Here is a 22,508-nt window from a genome sequence, read left to right on the forward strand (position 1 = left end):
GAGAAAATGAGTCCTCTAGGAAAATAAACCCTAATTCTCTATAAAAGGAGAGCCAAAACCATTCCTGATGGCAGCTGCAGGGGGGCATTGCTGGATTTAAAAAGGCTGCCAGGAGTAGAGTTGCACCAAAAGGTTTGATTTTTATACACAGGGTGATAGGGGAGAAACATCCCAAACTTTAGACTGATTTATTTACAGTTAACACAAAAATGCATTTTCACAGAACCCAGGAGCTCTAATTCTTGGGGTTCCAAGGGTGTTTCAGGAGGAAATGGGATTAAATAAGGATGAGAGGGATTTGTGGGATCCCTTGAATGAGAGAATGTTGAAATGGGGATGAGGGGGATATGTGGGATCTCGTGAAGGAGGGAATGTTGAAATGAGGATGAGAGGTATGGTAGGATCTCCTGAAGGAGGAAAAGTTAAAATGGGGATCAGAGGGAGTGTGTGGGATCCCTTGAAGGAGTGAATGTTGAAATGAGGATTCAAGGGAGTGTGGGAGATCTCTTGAAGGAGGGAATGTTTAATTGGGGATGAGGGGGAGTGCGGGATCTCCTGAAGGAGGGAATGAGGATTAGGGGGAGTGTGTGGAATCCCTTGAAGGAGAGAGTGTTTCAATGGGGATTAGAGGGATGTGTGGGATCCCTTGAAGGAGGGAATGTTTCAGTGGGGATTTGAGGGATGTGTGGGATCTCCTGAAGGAGAGAATGTTTCAGTGGGGATTAGAGGGATGTGTGGGATCTCCTGAAGGAGAGAATGTTGAAATGAGGACGAGGGGGAGTGTGTGGGATCCCGTGGCTGCTGTAAATGTGTGAGTGGAGCGCTCCCAGCAGAACAGGCTGGCTCCTGGTTTCATTGTGCGGGATTTGAAGGCAGCGAGCGCTGAGGAAGGAGCAGAGCTTGGCTGGGCAGTGTCTGCGTGTGCCGCAGCACTGAGGGACGGCATGGGACGGGACGGGAAGGATTCTTGGCCAGGCTGCGAAGGAGCAGAGCCAGCCGTGAGTCACCGCAGCCACCGCAGAGGTTGGGTAAGAAGCGCAGCAGCACAATTGGAGCAGCCCCGTGACCTCAGAGCCGAGCTGTGTATTTAAGATCTGGCTCGCAGATGTTGCGGGAGGCTGGGGCAGCGCAGCGCAGCCGGCAGAGGCACAGAGGACACCGCCAGCCCCGGGATGCTCGCACTGCTGCTGCTCTCTGCCCTGCTCTGGCACCGGGCTGCAGCCTGGGGCCTCGGGAAGGATGGCGTGCTGCACAACTCCATCTGGCTGGGTAAGAAACATCCCCTCAGCACCCATCCTGGGCTGCAGCACCGCTGTGTCTGCCCAGCAGGGCAAGCAGGGGAGGATGGAGTGCTGCACAGCTCCATCTGGCTGCGTTAGAAACCTCCCCTTCATCGGCCCAGGATGGGTAAGAAACCTCCCCTCCATCGCCCATCCTGGGCTGCAGCATCGCTGTGTCTGCCCAGCAGGGCGAGGATGAGCACCCAGCAGCACAAAACTCAGCTGGGCATTGACACCAGTGTTTATCTGCACTGAAATTCATTGAAATCGCGTTATCTGAATAGCAGCTGTCACCTTCTACAAGCTTACTAATGCGTTACATTTTCACGGAAGTGCGGGAAAAGTATTTATTTATTTATTTCATCGGAATGTATTTTCCCGCAGGAAAAGCTATTTATTTATTTATTTATTTATTTATTTATTTATTTATTTATTTATTTTAAAAGGTAATTATAGAACACATAACCTGAATGTATGTTCTTGCAAGAAAAGTTATTTATTTCTTTTAAAAGGTAATTATAGAGCATTTCATCTGAACGTGTGTTCCTGCAGGAAAAGTTATTTATTTATTTTAAAAAAATAAGTATTAAAGATATAATCTGAATGCATTTTCCTGAAGGAAAAGTTATTTATTTATTTATTTATTTATTCATTTATTTATTCATTTATTTTAAAAGGTAATTATAGAACATTTCATCTGAATGTATGTTCCTGCAGGAAAAGTTATTTATTTTAAAAAGTAATTATAAAATATATAATCTGAATGCATTTTCCTGAAGGAAAAGTTATTTATTTATTTATTTATTTATTTATTCTAAAAGGTAATTCTAAAACGTTTCATCTGAATGTATGTTTCTGCAGGAAAAGTTATTTATTTCTTTAAAAAGGTAATTATAGAGCATTTCATCTGAATGTAAGTTCCTGTAGGAAAAGTTATTTATTTATTTTAAAAGGTAATTATAGAGCATTTCATCTGAATGTATGTTCCTGCAGCAAAAGTTATTTATTTATTTAAAAAGGTAATTATAGAACGTTTCATATGAATGTATTTTCGTGCAGCGGGAGGTAAAGTGAAAACTGCATTCATTAAATAACAGCAGCTTTGTTTTGAGGGAAAAGGAGCCTGAAAAGAAACATTTGCCAAAGGAATGAATTGCTTTCTGCATGAACATACTTCCCATGCCTGGGGTCCTGCATGTGAAGCTAAATGATGTGGAAATAACAGTGATAACATTTCCTGGCTCTCTGAAAAGTGCAGAAACGGGGATGTTTGGGCTGTTCGCGTCGTTTGGGGAAGGTTTCAAAAGGGCAAGACAAAAATGCTGTGGGAAGGTTTCTGCTACCTCCAGAGGGTCTCCAGAGCTCTGAGGGCTCTTTTATAGCTCACTGTAATTATCCATTGCAGCAGAGAGCTAACTCAGCCCAGAGCCTGCCCGGGGATGCCACAATCAAGGCACGCACCGAGTGCTCTGTTTTCCAGACAAATGCTTCCAAATCCCCCATCCCCACTGAGTGCTGTGGATTTCCCTGAGGATTTCCAGGAATCTCTGGAGCTGGCAGTGCTCAGGTGTCTCATGAGCCACCACCACGGGGCTCCAGCCCCTCTCAGAGGGGCCTGCAAAGCACCAGGAGCACAAACGAGGCACAGAAAGGATCCTTTTCCATTTGGCTGCTCTTTTGGTTTGGAAAGGCAGGTGCTTGCTAAGGAAGGCAGGAGCCTCCCCTGAAATGGAGAATGTAAACCCCCTCCCTCTGAATTGCTATAAATTTTAAATTTAGGGGCTCTCGGGCAAAAACATGGGAGCAGGAAATAACAATAAGTTATATATGGTTATATAAGTTTTATGTGTGTGTATATATATATAAAAAACATATATGGTTATATAAGTTTTATATATATATATATATATATATATATATGAGTTATATAAGTTATATATAATATATATGTTATATAGAAGTAATATAAGTTATTAAGGAATAACAAAGAAGTTCTTTAATTGGGAAGAAAATAAAAAGATAAAATAAACAATTATGTATATATATAAAAAATATATCTATAATATATAGATATGCTAAGGGTTTGTGGAGGAAAAAGGTAAAATGTAAATTTTCCTGAATTTTGGGTTTGGTTCTTTAGCAGAAGAGGAGAAAAGCAAAGCTCAGATGTCACTGTGCATCCCCAGCTTTTATTCCACTGATGCTCGAGCACAGTGAGGCTGAGATTGGGGTGACTTCCTTTACTATTCAAGTTATTTTATTTTAAATGCAAAGAAGCATGAACTGGATGGCTGTGAATCTGCCAAATTTATCTTCATTTATATACAGAGTCTCTGAATTCCACTGGTGATTGAATTAACTGCACTCTGAGGTTCATTGCATTGAGTAAACTAAACCAACACTGCCAGAGTCGGAGCACAGCCTGACACCCTGTGGGTCAGGGTGGTGGCAGCAGTCCCATTGGAATTGTGGCTGCAGAGCTCCTGCAGTGTCAGGGGTGGCTCTGCTGCAGCAGGGATCCTGGAGAATCCCATTGGAATTGTGGCTGCAGAGCTCCTGCAGTGTCAGGGGTGGCTCTGCTGCAGCAGGGATCCTGGAGAATCCCATTGGAATTGTGGCTGCAGAGCTCCTGCAGTGTCAGGGGTGGCTCTGCTGCAGCAGGGATCCTGGAGAATCCCATTGGAATTGTGGCTGCAGAGCTCCTGCAGTGTCAGGGGTGGCTCTGCTGCAGCAGGGATCCTGGAGAATCCCATTGGAATTGTGGCTGCAGAGCTCCTGCAGTGTCAGGGGTGGCTCTGCTGCAGCAGGGATCCTGGAGAATCCCATTGGAATTGTGGCTGCAGAGCTCCTGCAGTGTCAGGGGTGGCTCTGCTGCAGCAGGGATCCTGCAGAAAGGTGCAGTGTCCCTCTGAAGATCCAGGGGAAGAAGAGGCAGCTGCTGTTCCTCTGGGGAATCCAGTGCAGAAGCCGTGCTGGTGTTCCAGAATCTCCAGATTATATCCGGGTAGGAATGCTTGGCTCCTCCCTCTGGGCTCACATCTCCCAGTGGGATGCTGCAGTTCTTATCAGCCATGCAGGGACATTCAGTGGCTGTTATCAGCAGATGTTTTATCAGCCCTGCAGTGACATTCAATGGCCTGTTATCAGCAGATGTCCCCCCAGAGGGAGGAGTGAGTGTGGAAGAGATAAGAAAATTGCTCTTTTAGTGGCTCCTCTTTCCCCCCTGCCTGTTGTGCCTCACAATTCCTGAGGCTGCTCCAGGAAAGAGCAGCCTGGCAGCTCCAGGCTCCACCTCTGCTGGTCAGAAATTTGGGATAACAGCCATCATTTCAGCAGTTTCATGAATTGAAGGCAAATCTTTTAAAATTCTTAAAATGGAGCAACTGTGTGCTAATTGGAATGCATGATAAAATTCTGTTTGGCTACACCTCCAAGCATTTAGCAGGAGAGTAAATAAAAATAAACCAGGGGGTAAAAAACCTGATGGCTTTTGCTAAGTAAACAAACCAAAATAGAAATGCAGCATCTTGTGTAAGTGCAGCAATAACATTACTGAAATGAACCTCAGAGTGCAGTTAATTCAATCACCAGTGGAATTCAGTGACTCTGTATATAAATGAAGATAAAATTGGCAAATTCACAGCCATCCAGTTCATGCTTCTTTGCATTTAAAATAAAATAACTTGAATAGTAAAAGGAGTCACCCCAATCTCAGCCTCACTGTGCTCGAGCATCAGTGGAATAAAAGCTGGGGATGCACAGTGACATCTGAGCTTTGCTTTTCTCCTCTTCTGCTAAAGAACCAAACCCAAAATTCAGGAAAATTTCCATTTTACCTTTTTCCTCCTTAAACCCGTAGCATTCATATATATAAAATATATAATAAATATATAAATAATTTATATACATTATTTTATATATTTCATATATACACATAATTATATATTATATATTATCTATACATGAGTATATATTAATATATAATTATGTATATTTATATATCTAATATATAATATATATAACATGATGTATATAATAGACATTATAAATATACAAAGACATTAAAATATTTTTATATATATAATGCTTTTTATTTATGTTTATATATATATATATATAAAAATCATATAAAATCTTGAATTGCCGTGACTCTGGAAACGCTCCTTTTACCTTTCACCTTTTTCCTTTTACCTTTTTCCTTGTCCCAAAGCCCCTCTTGCTCCTCAGGCAGAGCTGCTGCCCCTGTCACCTCCTTGGGGATGTATTCCTGGTGCCCTTGGAACTTTGGTGCTGCTCCTTTTTGCCCCCAGCCCGTTGTGAGAGGGGTTTATTGCCCAGATTTGCTCCTGGGCTCATCCCAGCGCCAGTTCTCAGCGCTGTGGGGTTTTCCAGGCCAGCTGCTGCCCTCTGCTCACAATTCCAATTCCTTTCCCATCCCACTCCCTGTCTCAGGAGGGTTTAGGAGCTGCACCAGCCCCGTTTGGTGAAGCTCTCTGAGCAGCAGAGGCCCCTGCCAGGAGCTCTGCGTGGCCACCCTCTGCTTAAAAGTGAAATATTCCTCTTTATTTAGCATTTAGCACGGGTCTCGTGCATATTTCAGGTCGTTTATTGGCCAAATTTCGTGCTGCCTGTGTTTGTGCAGCAGAGGCTGGCTGCACTTCACCCTTTCCTGCTGCTGTGGGTGAGCTGAGGGTCCCTGTCCTGGCAGGATCCTGCTGTCCCTGGGCTCCAAGGAGGCATTTTGGGAAGTGTGACCCATGGCCTTGTGGCACGTGCTTGTGCTTGCCAGAAAAATCAACATTTCCTGCAGGTTCATCCTCAGGGCCCACCTCCATGAACAGCAATTCCTGTCAGTGTGGGCATGGGAGCGCTTCCAGAGCCATAAATATGGAAATGAGGAGTTAACCCTGCTCTGACCCAGCTCCGTGGCTGATGCTGAGTTTATCTCCCTGCACAGTGGAATTAAGGAGGGAGAGGGGGGAATATTGCCAGAGCAAGATCCCACAGTTAATTGGGATTTTCTGTCAGTGTCACTGACTGGGACACCCAGAGCTGGGGCAGGATGTGTGTGGTCTGTTTTCCCGAGGCTGTTTTGCCATGTTGCAGAGGAATAAAAGGGATGGAGGCTGGTTACTCCTCACAGGGTGGAGCTGCTGCTGCTGCATTCAGCCTTGCAGACTCTTGAAGGACTGAACCTCCCCAGCAATATGTCCATTCTTTACTTATTTTCTGCCTAGGTCAGGATTAAATGGATGAGATGGGATTTCTTGTTGGGACTCAGGTGTTTATCGGTTCTTATCTCTGTCACAGTCTCACAAACCCTGAGCTCTGCAGCACTTCACTCTGACACACTAAAAATGGAGCTGTGTCTCTCTCTACAAGGCTTTTTAAGGATAAACTGTCCAATTAAGAAATGACACCTCAATTATTTTCAGTTTAACCCAAAAACCAATCACTCATGGCCTGCAATGGGGACTTTTTATCCAATTACACAAAACCACCCAAACCCATGGAGGGGAAGGTAAAGAAGGAGCAGCCTCTGCCCTAAACCCTCCACCTTGCTCTGTATACATTTCTCTATTCTAAACCCTTAAACTCTGAGTTTCCCAGCCTGTGCTATCACACACTTCTATCCAAACTCCACACCCACAATCCCAGTTCCATCATCCCATTCTGGAAGCTTCTCCACGGCCTCAGGTCAGTGCAGTGTTCTGCTGGGGGTCAGTGCCTGCCAGCACAGAAATCTGAAATTCCCAGCAAAGAAAATCTGAAATTCTCAGCAACCAACAGCAATATTCTGGAAAACCTGAAAAAATTCCAGCAGTAAGTGTGGGGAGATACCTTTAGAGTGATAAGATCTGGAAATAACACTGCCAGGTGAAAAAAACCCAACTGAAAATGGTGAGATCTCAGTGGCAGCTCTGAGAGCTCAGGGAATACAATCAGTGGTTTCCAATCCCCTTCCCTGGGCTCTGCAAGGATCAATAATGGGCATTTCAGGCTTCCAGGCCAACGATTGATGCTTTTCATGCCCAGAATTGAGAACAAACTCTTGCAAAATTTAAAACTTTAAAAAAGTTTTTAAAAAAATTGAAAACTTTCAGAAATTCTTCAGAACTTTTGTTCCCAGTCCTTGTCCCTCACACCGTGCTTTAAAATCTTCAATGTGTTGAATTCTCTAAGAAAATCAACACAATTTTCTGTGCCTCAGACACTTCCAGGACCATTTCTTGCTGCCTTCTGCAGATCCTTCCCCACTCTGATAAACACAGCAAACATGGGAAAAAAATCATCCCAACTCTTTAAATTGTCATCTGAGAAACGTGGGAAATGGATTTATAGAAAATTAAATTACGTTTATAGTGTATTGTAATTAAAAATGGTTAGCTTGTAATTACGTGAGTTATAACATCTGTGTTGTCTCACCCTTCTCATGAGACTAAAAACAGGATAAAAGTTTTTTAAATGCCTCTGAGTCAGAAAATGAGAAAAGGGCATAATCCAACAAGCAAGAGTAAAAGCATAATTTATACATCGAGCAAACTATCAGCTTTTTATCATCTGCACCTGTAAATACAAATTTACAATAGAAATAAAAATGAAAATATTTGCAGAGCCTGCAGGCAGGCCCAGCTCTGAGCTGGCTCCTGGGGGACTCGGGGATTCCCAACCCCACATTCCCAGCCCTGCACACACACACTGAGCTGATTTATCTTGATTTCTCATGGGCTCAGCCATGACAGACTGCTGACTGACTGAAAACTAATACTTCCTGTGAATAAATCAAAAGTTATGCTTCTGCTTTTTTGCTTTGCTTGCTCTGAGCCGTGCAGATTTCCCAATTTGCCAACCTAAACCAAATGTTTGGGTGACTTTGGTTAATGCTTCAGGTTTAGATACCAAATGTTTGTCCAACACAGCCCCCAAAAAACCATTTTCCACCTGTTTAAATGGAGTGCCAGTGGGTGTTTGGCCAATCCCAAAAGATATTTTAAAGCTGTAGCAGGCACATTTATGGGATCATCCCAAATCATCTTTGGATCCTGGTGGAGGCATGGGAACAGTGGTTCCTCACCTTCCCAAGGCATTTTCTGAGCATCAAGAATTGGAGATCCTTGGCTCCCTGTCCATGACCTGTTGTGTAAAATTGAATTATCCATGCAAAGATCCATCTTTAGTGAAGGATGCTACTCCCTTTCACAGTATATTTAAAAATCAGGCCTCGTGAATGAATTCCTATGAATAAATTCTTAATTAAAAAGGAGTTTAATACCAGAACATGCCACAATCCCCCAGCTGTGAGTTGTTAGGCTCCTTCAGGAAGGTTTTTCCGTTCAGGATCTGTTATCCCATGGCAGTGATATTCCCAGGGATGCTGCAGAGGGAGGCTCTCCCTCTCCTCAGGCTGATATCAGCAACATAATTTATTTATTTGGGCACAAAACCCACCCTGGCAAACATCATCCTCTGTCTATTAAGGGCTCTCACCATTCCCAACCACAATTCAGAGGCTTTTTTAAAACCCTCCCCTAACCCAGCCAAAATCACCGACCCCAAGCGTGTCCCTAGAAAACACATTCTTTATTTTTATGCTGCAAATAACTGCTGTAAAAATCCTGCTTTCCTTATTTCCTCTCAGATTCTGCTAAATAGAAGTGAGACCTAAACAAAAAACCCCTCAGATGAGACATGCAGCTTGCTGCTGAGACAGATTTCCATACATATGGCACCAGACAAGCTCAACATGCAAAGATTGTAAAACTCGCAGCAGCCCTGGCAGTTTCTAGGTTTCCTTGGAAAGCTGTTTTGTTTCGGCATTGCCGTGGCAAAGTAAAAAATAATGAAGAAATTGCTTTAATTTTCCGTGCAGCAGAAATGTCAGCCAGCAATTGTTCTGGTCCTGCCCTCGGTGACACACGCTCAGATATTTTTATTTGACATTTTCCCCCCTTTCATTCCTGCCTCTCCTCTCTCCAAGTAGCTGTGATTTCACTTCTCTGGAGATTCCAAACAAAGCTCTGATTCATCTTGCAGAGGCTGTGGGAGCTGCAGCCAGGAGGATGCTGTGAGAGGGATCCAGGAGGATTCCCCTGGGCCAGGCAGGGCACACAGGGCTGGGGGTGCTGGCCCCAAACTGTCCCCAAAGCTCTGCCCCTGCAGCATCCCAGGGGAGCTCTTGTTGATTTGCTGTTCTTCACAAACCCTCCAAGCTCTCACTGGCTCTGGCCTAAACTTCTTCCACCCCAAATCCTGACTTTGGGTGTCACACACACCCTTGTGGGTCACACACATCCCTATGGGTCACACACATCCCTTTGGGTCACACACATCCCTATGGGTCACACACACCCCTGTGGGTCACACACATCCCTGTGGGTCACACACACCCCTGTGGGTCACACACATCCCTCTGGGGGTCACACACATCCCTATGGGTCACACACACCCCTTTGGGTGTCACACACATCCCTCTGGGGGTCACACACATCCCTGTGGGAGTCACACACATCCCTGTGGGTCACACACATCCCTTTGGGTGTCACACACATCCCTTTGGGGGTCACACACACCCCTATGGGTCACACACATCCCTATGGGTCACACACACCCCTATGGGGGTCACACACATCCCTATGGGTCACACACATCCCTATGGGGGTCACACACATCCCTTTGGGTCACACACATCCCTTTGGGGGTCACACACATCCCTATGGGTCACACACATCCCTTTGGGTCACACACATCCCTTTGGGGGTCACACACATCCCTATGGGTCACACACATCCCTTTGGGGGTCACACACACCCCTTTGGGTCACACACATCCCTGTGGGGGTCACACATCCCTTTGGGGGTCACACACACCCCTATGGGTCACACACATCCCTCTGGGGGTCACACACACCCCTATGGGTCACACACATCCCTTTGGGTCACACACACCCCTGTGGGTCACACACATCCCTTTGGGTCACACACACCCCTGTGGGTCACACACATCCCTATGGGTCACACACATCCCTTTGGGTCACACACATCCCTATGGGTCACACACATCCCTATGGGTCACACACATCCCTATGGGTCACACACATCCCTTTGGGGGTCACACACATCCCTATGGGTCACACACACCCCTGTGGGTCACACACATCCCTTTGGGTCACACACACCCCTATGGGTCACACACACCCCTTTGGGTCACACACATCCCTGTGGGGGTCACACATCCCTTTGGGGGTCACACACACCCCTATGGGTCACACACATCCCTCTGGGGGTCACACACACCCCTATGGGTCACACACATCCCTTTGGGTCACACACACCCCTGTGGGTCACACACATCCCTTTGGGTCACACACATCCCTTTGGGGGTCACACACACCCCTATGGGTCACACAAATCCCTTTTTGGGCTACCTAAAAACAGAGGCCAGACAGAATTAAGGGAATAAGAAGCAGTTTATTTATTGAAGGGCCTTCAGGTACATTTAAGGCAGACAAAGCCCCTGGGGCTCAAAATGGACAACTCAAAATGGTCAACTGGTCACAGGTTTCAGACTTTTATAAGTTTGGTCCATTTGCATGTTGGGGTTGAATCTCCCAATTCCAGCTTCAGGTAATGAAGTCATTTACCCCAAGTTTGCTGCCCCCAACTCCCTTTTGTTTCCATCTCTCAGGGCCTGAGGCAGTGAGGTGTCCTCGATCTCCAGGCCTGGAGAGGAATTGTTTGTTTGACAAAATGGGAGAACAGCAGCTGACACAGGACATGGAGTCTGGAGTTCTACACTAAAGAACAGCAGTATTACAAATACATGAAAAATATAAAAGCTAAAATCCTATGGCATCACACACATCCACCCCTTTAGGTCTCACACACCCCTGTGGCTGTCACACACATCCCTGTGGGGTTTGCAGGGCTGAGCTTTCCTGATGCTCCCTGGGCGGCACAGGTGAACATTTCCTCTTCACCTGTGTTATAGATACAGGAGAAATTAAAATATTGACTTTAAAATATTAAAATATTGTCTTTTTGCAAATATTAAAATAGATTGTATATGTATAATGCTAAAGTAACTTTGTTACAAAGATGTAGTTTTTATTTCTGTTGTTGATTAGCTTAGACATAGTAGTAAAGTTCTCAGAAGGCTGATATACTATACTATATTAACTATACTGTACTCTATTATACAATATTATATTATACTATATAATATTACACAATATTATACTATATTGCTATACTAAAACTACACTAAAGAGAAAGGATGCATCAGAAGGGTAGAAAAGAATGAATCATAAAAAAACCCGTGACTCCTCAGAGAGTCACTCACAGCTGGCTATGATTGGTCATTAATTAAAAACAATTCACATGGAACCAATCAAACATTCACCTGTTGGTAAAGAATGTCTAAATCGCATTCCAAAGCAGCAAAACACAGGAGAAGCAATCAGATAATTATTGTTTTCATTCCTCTCTGAGGCTTCTCAGCTTCCCAGGAGAAAATCCTGGGCAAAGAGGATTTTTCAGAAAAATATTTTTTTTTCAGAAAATACTGAGTGCGTCCAGAGGAGGGCCACAAGGCTGGTGAGGGGCTTGGAACACAAGCCCTGTGAGGAAGGTTTGAGGGAGCTGGGGCTGTTTAGCCTGGAGAAGAGGAGGCTCAGGGGTGACCTTATTGCTCTCTGTACCTTCCTGAAGGGAGGCTGTGGACAGGTGGGGTTGGTCTCTGACAGAACCAGAGGACACAGTTTCCAGCTATGTCAGGGAAGGCAGAGGTTGGATTGTAGGAAAGGCATTCTGTGCTGTTCTTGTGAGCCAGCAAGGCCTCCTGAAGATAAAGGGAAGCCCCATCTCTGCTGAGGAAGACACCAAGGTTGTCACCATGGAGAGGTGATGAAGGAGAGAAAGTTAAGAGATATGGACTCCAGCTGGCTCACAGAGTGACATGGATCCTTGTTCACCTACTGAGAACTTTGTTTATTTCCTATAACCAGTGGGCAGTGAATGTGTATGTTGAGTGAATGTAAATATCTTGGAAAACTATAAAAGCAACAGATTGCTATAACAAACCCCTCTTATGCACCCTTCTGATGGAGCCTTGATGCTTTGTGCTGTCACGCTCTACAGTGACATGGATATTAAGAAGAAGTTTTTCACTGAAAGAATAACAAAGCACTGGAATGCTCTTCCCAGGGAGGTGGTGGAATCACCATCTCTGGATGTGTTTAAATTTTAAAAAGACTGGACATGGCACTTGGTGCTATAGTTGAGGTGTTGGGGCACGGGTCGGACTCAATGATCTTAGAGGTCTCTTCCAACCTCATCTTTCTGTAATTGTGTGATTCTCTGGGATTCTGTGATTCTGTGTGATTCTGTGATTCTGTGGGATTGTGGGACTGTGTGGGATTGTGTGGGATTGTGTGATTCTCTGTGATTCTGGGAGTCTGTGACTGTGTGATTCTGTGATTCTGTGTGATTCTGTGATTCTCTGGGATTCTCTGTGATTCTCTGTGATTCTGTGATTCTGTGTGATTCTGTGATTGTGTGATTCTCTATGATTCTGTGATTGTGTGATTCTGTGATTCTGTGTGATTCTGTGTGATTCTGTGTGATTCTGTGATTCTGTGATTCTGTGTGATTCTGTGATTCTCTGTGATTCTCTATGATTCTGTGATTGTGTGATTCTGTATGATTGTGTGATTCTGTGTGATTCTGTGATTGTGCGATTCTGTGATTCTGTGTGATTCTGTGTGATTCTGTGATTCTGTGATTCTGTGTGATTCTGTGTGATTCTGTGCGATTCTGTGTGATTCTGTGATTGTGCGGTTCTGTGATTCTGTGTGATTCTCTGTGATTCTCTGTGATTCTGTGTGATTCTGTGATTCTGTGTGATTCTGTGATTCTGTGATTGTGTGATTCTGTGATTCTTTGTGATTCTCTGTGATTGTGTGATTCTGTGATTGTATGATTGTGTGTGATTCTCTGATTGTGTGTGATTCTGTGATTGTGTGATTCTCTGATTGTGTGTGATTCTGTGATTCTGTGATTCTCTGTGATTCTCTGTGGTTGTGTGATTGTGTGGCAGAGGTGAGAGCTGACGCTGTGTCCCCGTCCGTGTCCCCGCAGAGCGGGCGGCCGGCGTGTACCACCGCGAGGCGCGCTCGGGCAAGTACCGGCTGACCTTCGCCGAGGCCAAGGCCGTGTGCGAGTACGAGGGAGGACACCTGGCCACACTGCAGCAGCTGGAGGCAGCCCGGAAAATAGGTCTGGAAAACACAGGGCTCCTTCTGAGGGGGCTGGGTGGGTGTTGTCATTTCTGTCCCGAGCTCTGGGGCTCTTTGGAAACTCCACAGGGTTTTTGGTAAGGAGCAGGAGGAGTGCCAGGGTGTCCCCACCCTCCCTGCCAGGAATTCCCAATGTCCCATCCATCCCTGCCCTCTGGCACTGGGAGCCATTCCCTGGCTCCTGTCCCTCCATCCCTTGTCCCCAGTCCCTCTCAGCTCTCCTGGAGCCCCTTCAGGCCCTGCCAGGGGCTCTGAGCTCTGCCTGGAGCCTTCCCTTCTCCAGGGGAGCATTCCCAGCTCTCCCAGGCTGGCTCCAGCCCTGGGAGCATCTCCCTGACCTCCTCTGGACCTGCTCCAACCACTTTTATTTCCATCAGGATATTTTGTCTGCAAGGGAATGAGTTCTGTGCTTGGAGTGAAAAGTGGAGCTGAGTGAGAGCTCCCCTGCATTTCCAGCTGATTCCTAAGAAGTTCTTCATTCATTCAGAGCACTGGGAAAACAATGGAAAATATCCTCCACTCCAGACATTTTTTCACTCTGCTGTTGAGTCAGGAGCTGGCTCCCAGCAGCAGCACATGTGAAAAGGGCACTTTTGTTTCTTCTGAGGAGCTCTGAGCCCTGAGATGCCACAAATATGTTCCAGCTCCTCTCCATGAAAACACTGGATGGGTCTCTACAACATTGCATTCTTTGGCTATTGGTGCTGAGTTCTCAGCCACAAAATGCATTAAGGGGATCTTTTTGTTTGGCAAGAAATCCCCGAGGCATTTCAGGTATTTAAATTTAAATTGGAAGTGTTTTAAGCAAATGCTTGGGGATTTTAGCCGTCTGTAGTATTTTATTTATTTTTAGAACTTAATGCTGAGAACCCTTGAGATGGGATTGAGTAAATTTGTCTGACTTCAAAAGGGAAACAGAAAACACCCTTGGAAAACTCATCCAATGGCTAATTTGATTACAAGTGCTGGTAGAGCACTTAAACCTGACTGTACAGTCCATCTGCATTTGATTTGGGGTTTCAGATGAGGAACCAGTAATCACATTGTGGAGAACACAATTCAGTTTTGCCCTCTGCATTTAAAATTATCCTCTCAACATCCTGTTCTCCCCTTTAGCTCAATTTCCATCAGGCCCATCACAGCCAGGCCTTTGAGTGAGACTTGGTGCAATAAGCGCAGCCCAGTTCTGACCATTTTCTGCCTCCTTTGCTGCAGGTTTCCACGTGTGTGCTGCTGGCTGGATGGCCAAGGGCAGAGTTGGCTATCCCATAGTGAAAGCTGGAGCCAACTGTGGCTTTGGCAAGACTGGGATTGTTGATTATGGGATTCGCCTCAACAGGAGCGAGAGGTGGGACGCCTACTGCTACAACCCCAACGGTGAGGAGAACCACAGGGCTGTCCTTCTGTCCTCTTCTGTCCTCTTTTGCATTTAGTCCAAAATTTATCTGAATAATCTGAGGGCTTTCTGCCTGTAATCTGAGGATTCTGCCCAAAACAGGGTAAATTTAGGGTTAAACCTTCTTTTTTTTTGGTCTGAAATGGAACAGCTCTGAAAATGAATGCCCTGCCTGGGACTGGCATTCTTAGGAGGATTGAGCAATCATGGGGCTGTCCTTCTGTCCTTTTCTGTCCTCTTTTGCATTTAATCCAAAATTTATCTGTATAATCTAAGGGCTTTCTGCCCGTAATCTGAGGTATTCTGCCTGCAACAGGGTAAATTTAAGGTTAAACCTTTTTTTTTGGTCTGAGATGGAACAGCTCTGAAAATGAATGCCCTGCCTGGGACTGGCATTCTTAGGAGGATTATCCATGGGAGGAACTGGGGGGAATTCCTAAGCAGGAATTGTTCCCCGGCAGGGTGGGAAGGAGGGCCTGGCACAGGGTGCCCCTGGATCCCTGGCAGTGTCCCAGGGCAGGCTGGACGGGGCTTGGAGCAGCCTGGCACAGTGGGAGATGTCCCTGCCATGGCAGGGGTGGGATGGGATGAGTTTTAATGTCCCTTTCCATCCAAACCGTCCTGTAACTCTGTGATTCTCTGAGAGAAACTCCCGCCAGTTCCAGACCAGAGTTCCAGCAGGACTGACAAGAGCCCCAGCAGAGCATTCCTGGTGTCCCTCCAGCCAGCAGGGACAGGCACAGGTGGCACAGGCAGGGCAGCAAAGCTCAGCCTGGCCCTGCTGCTGCTCCCATGGCAGGCTCTCAGGCCGGGCCATGACGTCTGCACAGCTGTGCACATTTTGTTTGTGCTCCCAGGGCTGGGGCTTGTTTTGTTCACCAAATAGCTCTGTGGGGTGGGGGCCCTGCCAGATGTTCCACACAGAGCTGCAGGGACGCTCCTGCCCTCGGAATTTCGGCGTGGGACCGTTCCTTTGTCCGCTCTGGGCCACGGGGAATTGCTGTCCAGTTTGGTCAGAGCTCCAAAGGAAAGCAGAGCTGCCAAAAGTGCAGAGCCACGAGCCGGCAGCCCTGCAGGGATTGGTGTGCAGGGGCTGTGGAGCTGGCTGGGCTGTCAGCAGGCAGGACACGAGCAGCTGGGGGGACAGGGACAAATCCCTGACAGAACTGAGCCTGTGCCCTGCTCCAGGAGGCCAAAGAGGGCAGGAGGAACTTGGGGAATTGTTGGGGTGTTGGAAGTGTTCATCCCACCTAGCAGTGATCATGGAATCATGGAATGGGCTGGGTTAAAAGGGACTTTAAAGCCCATCCAGTGCCACCCCTGCCATGGGCAGGGACACAGGGACACCTCCCAGTGTCCCAGGGTGCTCCAGCCTGGCCTTGGGCACTGCCAGGGATCCGGGGCAGCCACAGCTGCTCTGGCAATCCCAGCCCAGCCAGGAATTCCCAGTTCCCAATGTCCCATCCATCCCTGCCCTCTGGCACTGGGAGCCATTCCCTGGCTCCTGTCCCTCCATCCCTTGTCCCCAGTCCCTCTCAGCTCTCCTGGAGCCCCTTCAGGCCCTGCCAGGGGCTCTGAGCTCTGCCTGGAGCCTTCCCTTCTCCAGGGGAACATTCCCAGCTCTCCCAGGCTGGCTCCAGAGGGGCTCCAGCCCTGCAGCAGCTCCTGGTTCTCCAGCAGTTCCAAGTCTTTCTTGTGTTGCAGCCCCTGAGCTCTCCAGGAGCTGAGCTGGGAAGTTCTGGGCTTGTGGACACTGTACAGACTCAGGGGATCAATGGGATTAATCCATTTTATTGCTCCTAATTCCTGTGCCCTGAATCCCCTGACACAGCACCTCCCTCTCCCCAGCTCTAAACGGGGATAAATCCTAAATTCAGGCAGGAATTCCCAGTTTGGTGAGCCCCCCTGGCAGGGAGCTGGCAAAGCCCAAATGGCCACTGGATCAAAGCAGGAGTGGTGTTATCCCAAAGGGAATGTGGAGCAGCAGGAACAGCAGCAGTACAACAGCAGGGCTGTGATCACGAGCTGGTTTTTGTTTGAGACACGCTTGCAAGGGGTTTTTGAAGAAGAAAGGATGAATGTGTCAGTGTGATGTGCAAGTACAGCTGTAAAGCTGGAGAGAGCCAGAAATCCCAAAAGCCTCTCACATAAAACACAGCTCTGGCCCCAAACCCACTGAAGGCAATGAAAGCTTTTCCTGTGAATTCAGTGAGGTTTGGATCACGCCTCTTGCTTCCAAAATATCTCCTTCCAAAATCTGGGTGTCTAGGTTTGAAAAGCCAGGTGTCTGCTAAGGAAGGCAGGAGCCTCCCCTGAAATGGGAAATGTAAACCCCCTCTCTCTGAATTATTGTAATTTTGAAATTAAGGGGGGCTCTCAGTCAATGATATGGGAATAGGAATACCAGCTCTTTACTAGGAAAATTAAAAATACAAATATAATAGTACAAATGAAAACAAAACATTGACAGAGTCAGACCATGCCCTGTCCCCTGTGTGTCAGGGCGGTGTCCCAGCCCCATCCCATGGGGGCTCAGCCCTCCTGCAGTGCCAGCTGTGGCTCTGCTGCAGCAGGGATCCTGCACAAGGGGGGAGTTTTCCTCTGCAGCTCCAGGGCTGCTGCAGATGGGCCTGGGCTCCTCTGGGAATGCAGGGAGCAGAAAGCTGCTCCTGTGGGAATGCAGGGCAGCACAAAGCTGCTCCTCTGGGAATGCAGGGCAGCACAAAGCTGCTCCTGTGGGAATGCAGGGGGCACAAAGCTGCTCCTCTGGGAATGCAGGGCAGCACAAAGCTGCTCCTCTGGGAATGCAGGGGGCACAAAGCTGCTCCTCTGGGAATGCAGGGCAGCACAAAGCTGCTCCTCTGGGAATGCAGGGCAGCACAAAGCTGCTCCTCTGGCAATGCAGGGGGCACAAAGCTGCTCCTCTGGGGATGCAGGGCAGCACAAAGCTGCTCCTCTGGGAATGCAGGGAGCACAAAGCTGCTCCTCTGGCGATGCAGGGGGCACAAAGCTGCTCCTCTGGGAATGCAGGGCAGCACAAAGCTGCTCCTCTGGCAATGCAGGGGGCACAAAGCTGCTCCTCTGGCAATGCAGGGCAGCACAAAGCTGCTCCTCTGGCAATGCAGGGGGCACAAAGCTGCTCCTGTGGGAATGCAGGGCAGCACAAAGCTGCTCCTCTGGGAATGCAGGGCAGCACAAAGCTGCTCCTGTGGGAATGCAGGGCAGCACAAAGCTGCTCCTCTGGCAATGCAGGGGGCACAAAGCTGCTCCTCTGGGAATGCAGGGCAGCACAAAGCTGCTCCTCTGGGAATGCAGGGCAGCACAAAGCTGCTCCTCTGGGAATGCAGGGGGCACAAAGCTGCTCCTCTGGGAATGCAGGGCAGCACAAAGCTGCTCCTCTGCAATGCAGGGCAGCACAAAGCTGCTCCTCTGGCAATGCAGGGCAGCACAAAGCTGCTCCTCTGGGAATGCAGGGCAGCACAAAGCTGCTCCTCTGCAATGCAGGGCAGCACAAAGCTGCTCCTCTGGCAATGCAGGGCAGCACAAAGCTGCTCCTCTGGGAATGCAGGGCAGCACAAAGCTGCTCCTCTGGGAATGCAGGGCAGCACAAAGCTGCTCCTCTGGGGATGCAGGGCAGCACAAAGCTGCTCCTCTGGGAATGCAGGGAGCACAAAGCTGCTCCTCTGCAATGCAGGGCAGCACAAAGCTGCTCCTCTGGGAATGCAGGGCAGCACAAAGCTGCTCCTCTGGCAATGCAGGGGGCAGAGGCTGCTGTGCTGTCCCAAAGCTCAGATTGTATCCAGGTAGGAATGCTTGGCTCCTCCCCTGGGCAGAGCATCTCCCCATGGGATGATGGAATTGGATCAGCCATGCAGGGACACTCACTGGCCATGGACAGAAGATAATTAATAATTAATGGCCCATGGACAGAAGATAATTAATAATTAATGGCCCATGAACAGAAGAGATCTCCTGAGGGAGGATTGGCTGTAGGAGAGATAAAGAAAAACTGCCCAATGGACAGCAGAGAACTGCTCCACCTCTGACAGATGGTGATAGGATTCACCAAGTCATTAGTTACATCAAATAGCTCATTATATTCAATGGACAAAGCAATAACTAATTGTGTTTTATTGGTACAAAATTAATGTCAATAATTAATTGGCAGGAATTAGTAACAAATTTTTAAGGCACAAATGCTGCTCACTAAGGCTGCAAATATCCCTTATGTATCTATTTTATCAGTTTCCCTGCTAACAGCCTTGCTTTCTTCCTTGCTGTAGATAAATTAATATTTTATCAATTTCTTCTTCTGCTAATTCAGTTGTTTAACCTGCAGAGCAGCTGCTAAGCCCATCCACAAGAATCCTTGTCACTCTGGATGTCCCTGTGTGATTCCCTAGACACCTCCAGCTCCAAGTGCCTGAAGATTCAAACCACGGCCAGAATTAAAACACCAACTCTCCCTGCTTTTACCTCCCCCTTAGGAAAAGAGTGTGGTGGAGTCTTCACAGATTCCAAATATGTTTTCAAGTCGCCGGGCTACCCGAACGAGTACGAGAACAACCAGGTGTGCTACTGGCACATCCGGGTCAGGTACGGGCAGAGGATCCACCTGCAGTTCCTGGAGTTCGACGTGGAGGATGACATTGCCTGCCAGGGTGACTTCCTGGAGGTCTACGACAGCTACGACGATGTCAATGGATTTGTGGGCAGGTAAAGCACATTTGATATGCAGATTTATGGTAAATTTGTACCCCCCTTCAGAAGAATGCTGTTTATTAATTATAAATTTTAACATTTACATGATAAATGTAAAACATATAACATATAAAATATCATATCTCATATCTCATATCTCAATCTCATGCATTATATATTATATATTATATATAATATATAATATATAATATATATCATATATTATATATTATATATTATATATTATATATTATATAGTATATAGTATATAGTATATAGTATATAGTATATAGTATATATTATATATATTGTCTGTCACATTTATGGTATAAAGTATATAGTATATTGTATACTATAGTATGTATGTCATATACTATATAATATATAGTATATTATAGTATACTATATATTATATATAGTATATACTATATATACTGTATATTACAATATACAACAATTATTAATGCTATATTAGTAGTATTATATAATTATTATATTATTATTACTATATTATTAATAATAATATATAAAATATAATAATATCATATACTATATATTATAGTACATATTATATAGTATAATAAATATACTATATATAGTATTTATATAATCTATACTATATATTACAATATACAATAATTATTAATGCTATATCTATAGCATTATATTATTATCACTATATTATTAATGATACAATATATTATAGAATACTATACATTATATATACTATATACTATATACTATATACGATATACTATATACTATAATATATAATATATCATATATTATATATTATATATTATATATCATAGATTACGTATTATATTGTATATATACTATAGTACATGATATACTATATATGATATATACTATAGTATATTACATACTTTAATCATCAGCATTTCCTATTTTCCCAGATTTTGTGGAGATGAGTTGCCAGATGACATCATTAGCACAGGTAAATTATTTGCACTCTTTGTGGGAATTGAGAAAAACGTAAAACCCAAAATATATGTGACAAAAAGTAAATGCCCAAAATATATCTGGGAAAAAAAACCCTGAAATTAATTAAATTTTTTTAAATAGTTTAAAAAATAATTAATTAAATAAAGAAAATTAAAACTGCCCAAAATATTTCTGAAAAAAGCAAAATAAATGTGAAAACAATTTAAAACCCCCAAAATGCATGTGAAACCCCCCATTTTTCTGCTCCCAAGCCCATAAAATTTGATTTTTCCTGCGCAGGGAACGTGATGACGCTGAAGTTCCTGACGGACGGCTCAGTGACTGCAGGGGGGTTCCAGATCCGCTATTCCGCCCTGGACACGCCTGCCCCAGCCAAAAATGCCTCAGCACAGGGCAAAAACACCTTCCAGGCTGGGAAATTTGGGATTATGTGAGCAGAACTCCAGGCACAGAAAGGGGCTCTGGACTGAACACTGAAAAAAAATTCAGATTTTTTCTGACTTTTTTTTCATCTGAGATTTTTTCATTTCTCTTTCTGAATTTTTCTCCTTGCCTTTTCTATGTTTTGTAATAAACTACACTAGGGAATAAATTATAAAATATACTTACATGGATAATAGAGAATTATTTTTAGAATACAAGTACTGTAAAAATCAAAGAATTCATTGCTACCAAAGACTTTAAATTTATTTTTTTCTATATAAACTGCTCCTTTTCCTCATTTCTGGCACCACTTGAACAAACTTTTTGTGTGTCTGTCCTGATTATTTTAAAACTTAACAGGCTCTTCTCTCCTTATTTCCCTTGATTCCCACATATTTATTTTTTAGACTGTTGCTTTTTTTTCCCTGTTCTCTACACATTATTATTTTTTTTAATTAACTGGTCTTCTTGAACTGGAAGGGCCTTCAGTGTAAGGTTATTTTTAAGACAAAAATTCATCTTGTGGATGGCCTGGCAGCCACCAGGTGAAGATTGGGAAGCAGCACAGAGAGCACAGGATCAGCTGGATCCACACTTCCATTTTCCTGTCACATCCATGGGTTCTGTCAGGGTTTCCTCATCCAGAGAATGAAGTCCTTCCAAAAGAATTAAAGGAATGACTTGGTAAAGAGAATAAAAGTGCTGAGAGGAAGCAGCAGGAGGAACTTCTCACCAAGCACGTTCAGAAGACACCACCGAGGTGCTGGACCTTGTTTACATGGGTTTGAGACCGTTCTAGTTTAAAGTACTGGATTTAAAATAATTTCAGAGTGTTCTAGTTTAAATTACTGAATTTAAAATCCTTTAAGACTGTCCTAGTTGAAATTATTGAATTTAAAATCCTTTAAGACTGTTCTAGTTTAAATTATTGAACTTAAAATCCTTTCAGACTGTTCTAGTTGAAATGGCTGAATTTAAAATCCATTCAGACTGTTCTATGAATTTAAAATCCTTTCAGACTGTTCTAGTTTAAATTACTGGATTTAAAATACTTTCAGACTGTTCTAGTTTAAATTGCTGAGTTTAAAATCCTTTCAGACTGTTCTATGAATTTAAAATCCTTTTAGACTGTTCTAGTTGAAATGGCTGAATTTAAAATCCATTCAGACTGTTCTATGAATTTAAAATCCTTTCAGACTGTTCTAGTTTAAATTGCTGAGTTTAAAATCCTTTAAGACTGTTCTAGTTGAAATTGTTGAACTTAAAATCCTTTAAGACTTCGAGTTGAAATTGCTGAATTTAATTCCTTTCAGACTGTTCTAGTTGGAATTGCTGAATTTGAATCCTTTAAGACTGCTCTATGAATTTAAAATCCTTTCAGACTGTTGTAGTTGAAATTGCTGAATTTAAATATTTTAAGACTGTTCTAGTTGAAATTGCTGATTTTAAA

The 22,508-nt window shown here is 44.9% G+C and overlaps 1 protein-coding gene across 1 annotated transcript; it reads left to right on the forward strand.

The window, feature by feature from the left end:
• The first annotated feature begins 957 nt into the window (after positions 1-957).
• Positions 958-21,957, forward strand: TNFAIP6 (TNF alpha induced protein 6). The gene is made up of 6 exons (XM_054277614.1): positions 958-1,269; positions 13,415-13,552; positions 14,788-14,949; positions 19,456-19,684; positions 20,587-20,627; positions 20,915-21,957. Exons 1-6 carry the CDS (start codon positions 1,173-1,175, stop codon positions 21,067-21,069), a joined length of 822 nt encoding a protein of 273 aa, XP_054133589.1. The 5' UTR covers positions 958-1,172; the 3' UTR covers positions 21,070-21,957.
• Positions 21,958-22,508: the final 551 nt, after the last annotated feature.

This window comes from Melozone crissalis, unplaced genomic scaffold (genome assembly GCF_028551555.1).
Source record: "Melozone crissalis strain CALT ecotype California unplaced genomic scaffold, PUWL_Pcris_2 ptg000023l_1, whole genome shotgun sequence".
In the NCBI taxonomy this organism is placed as follows: domain Eukaryota; kingdom Metazoa; phylum Chordata; class Aves; order Passeriformes; family Passerellidae; genus Melozone; species Melozone crissalis.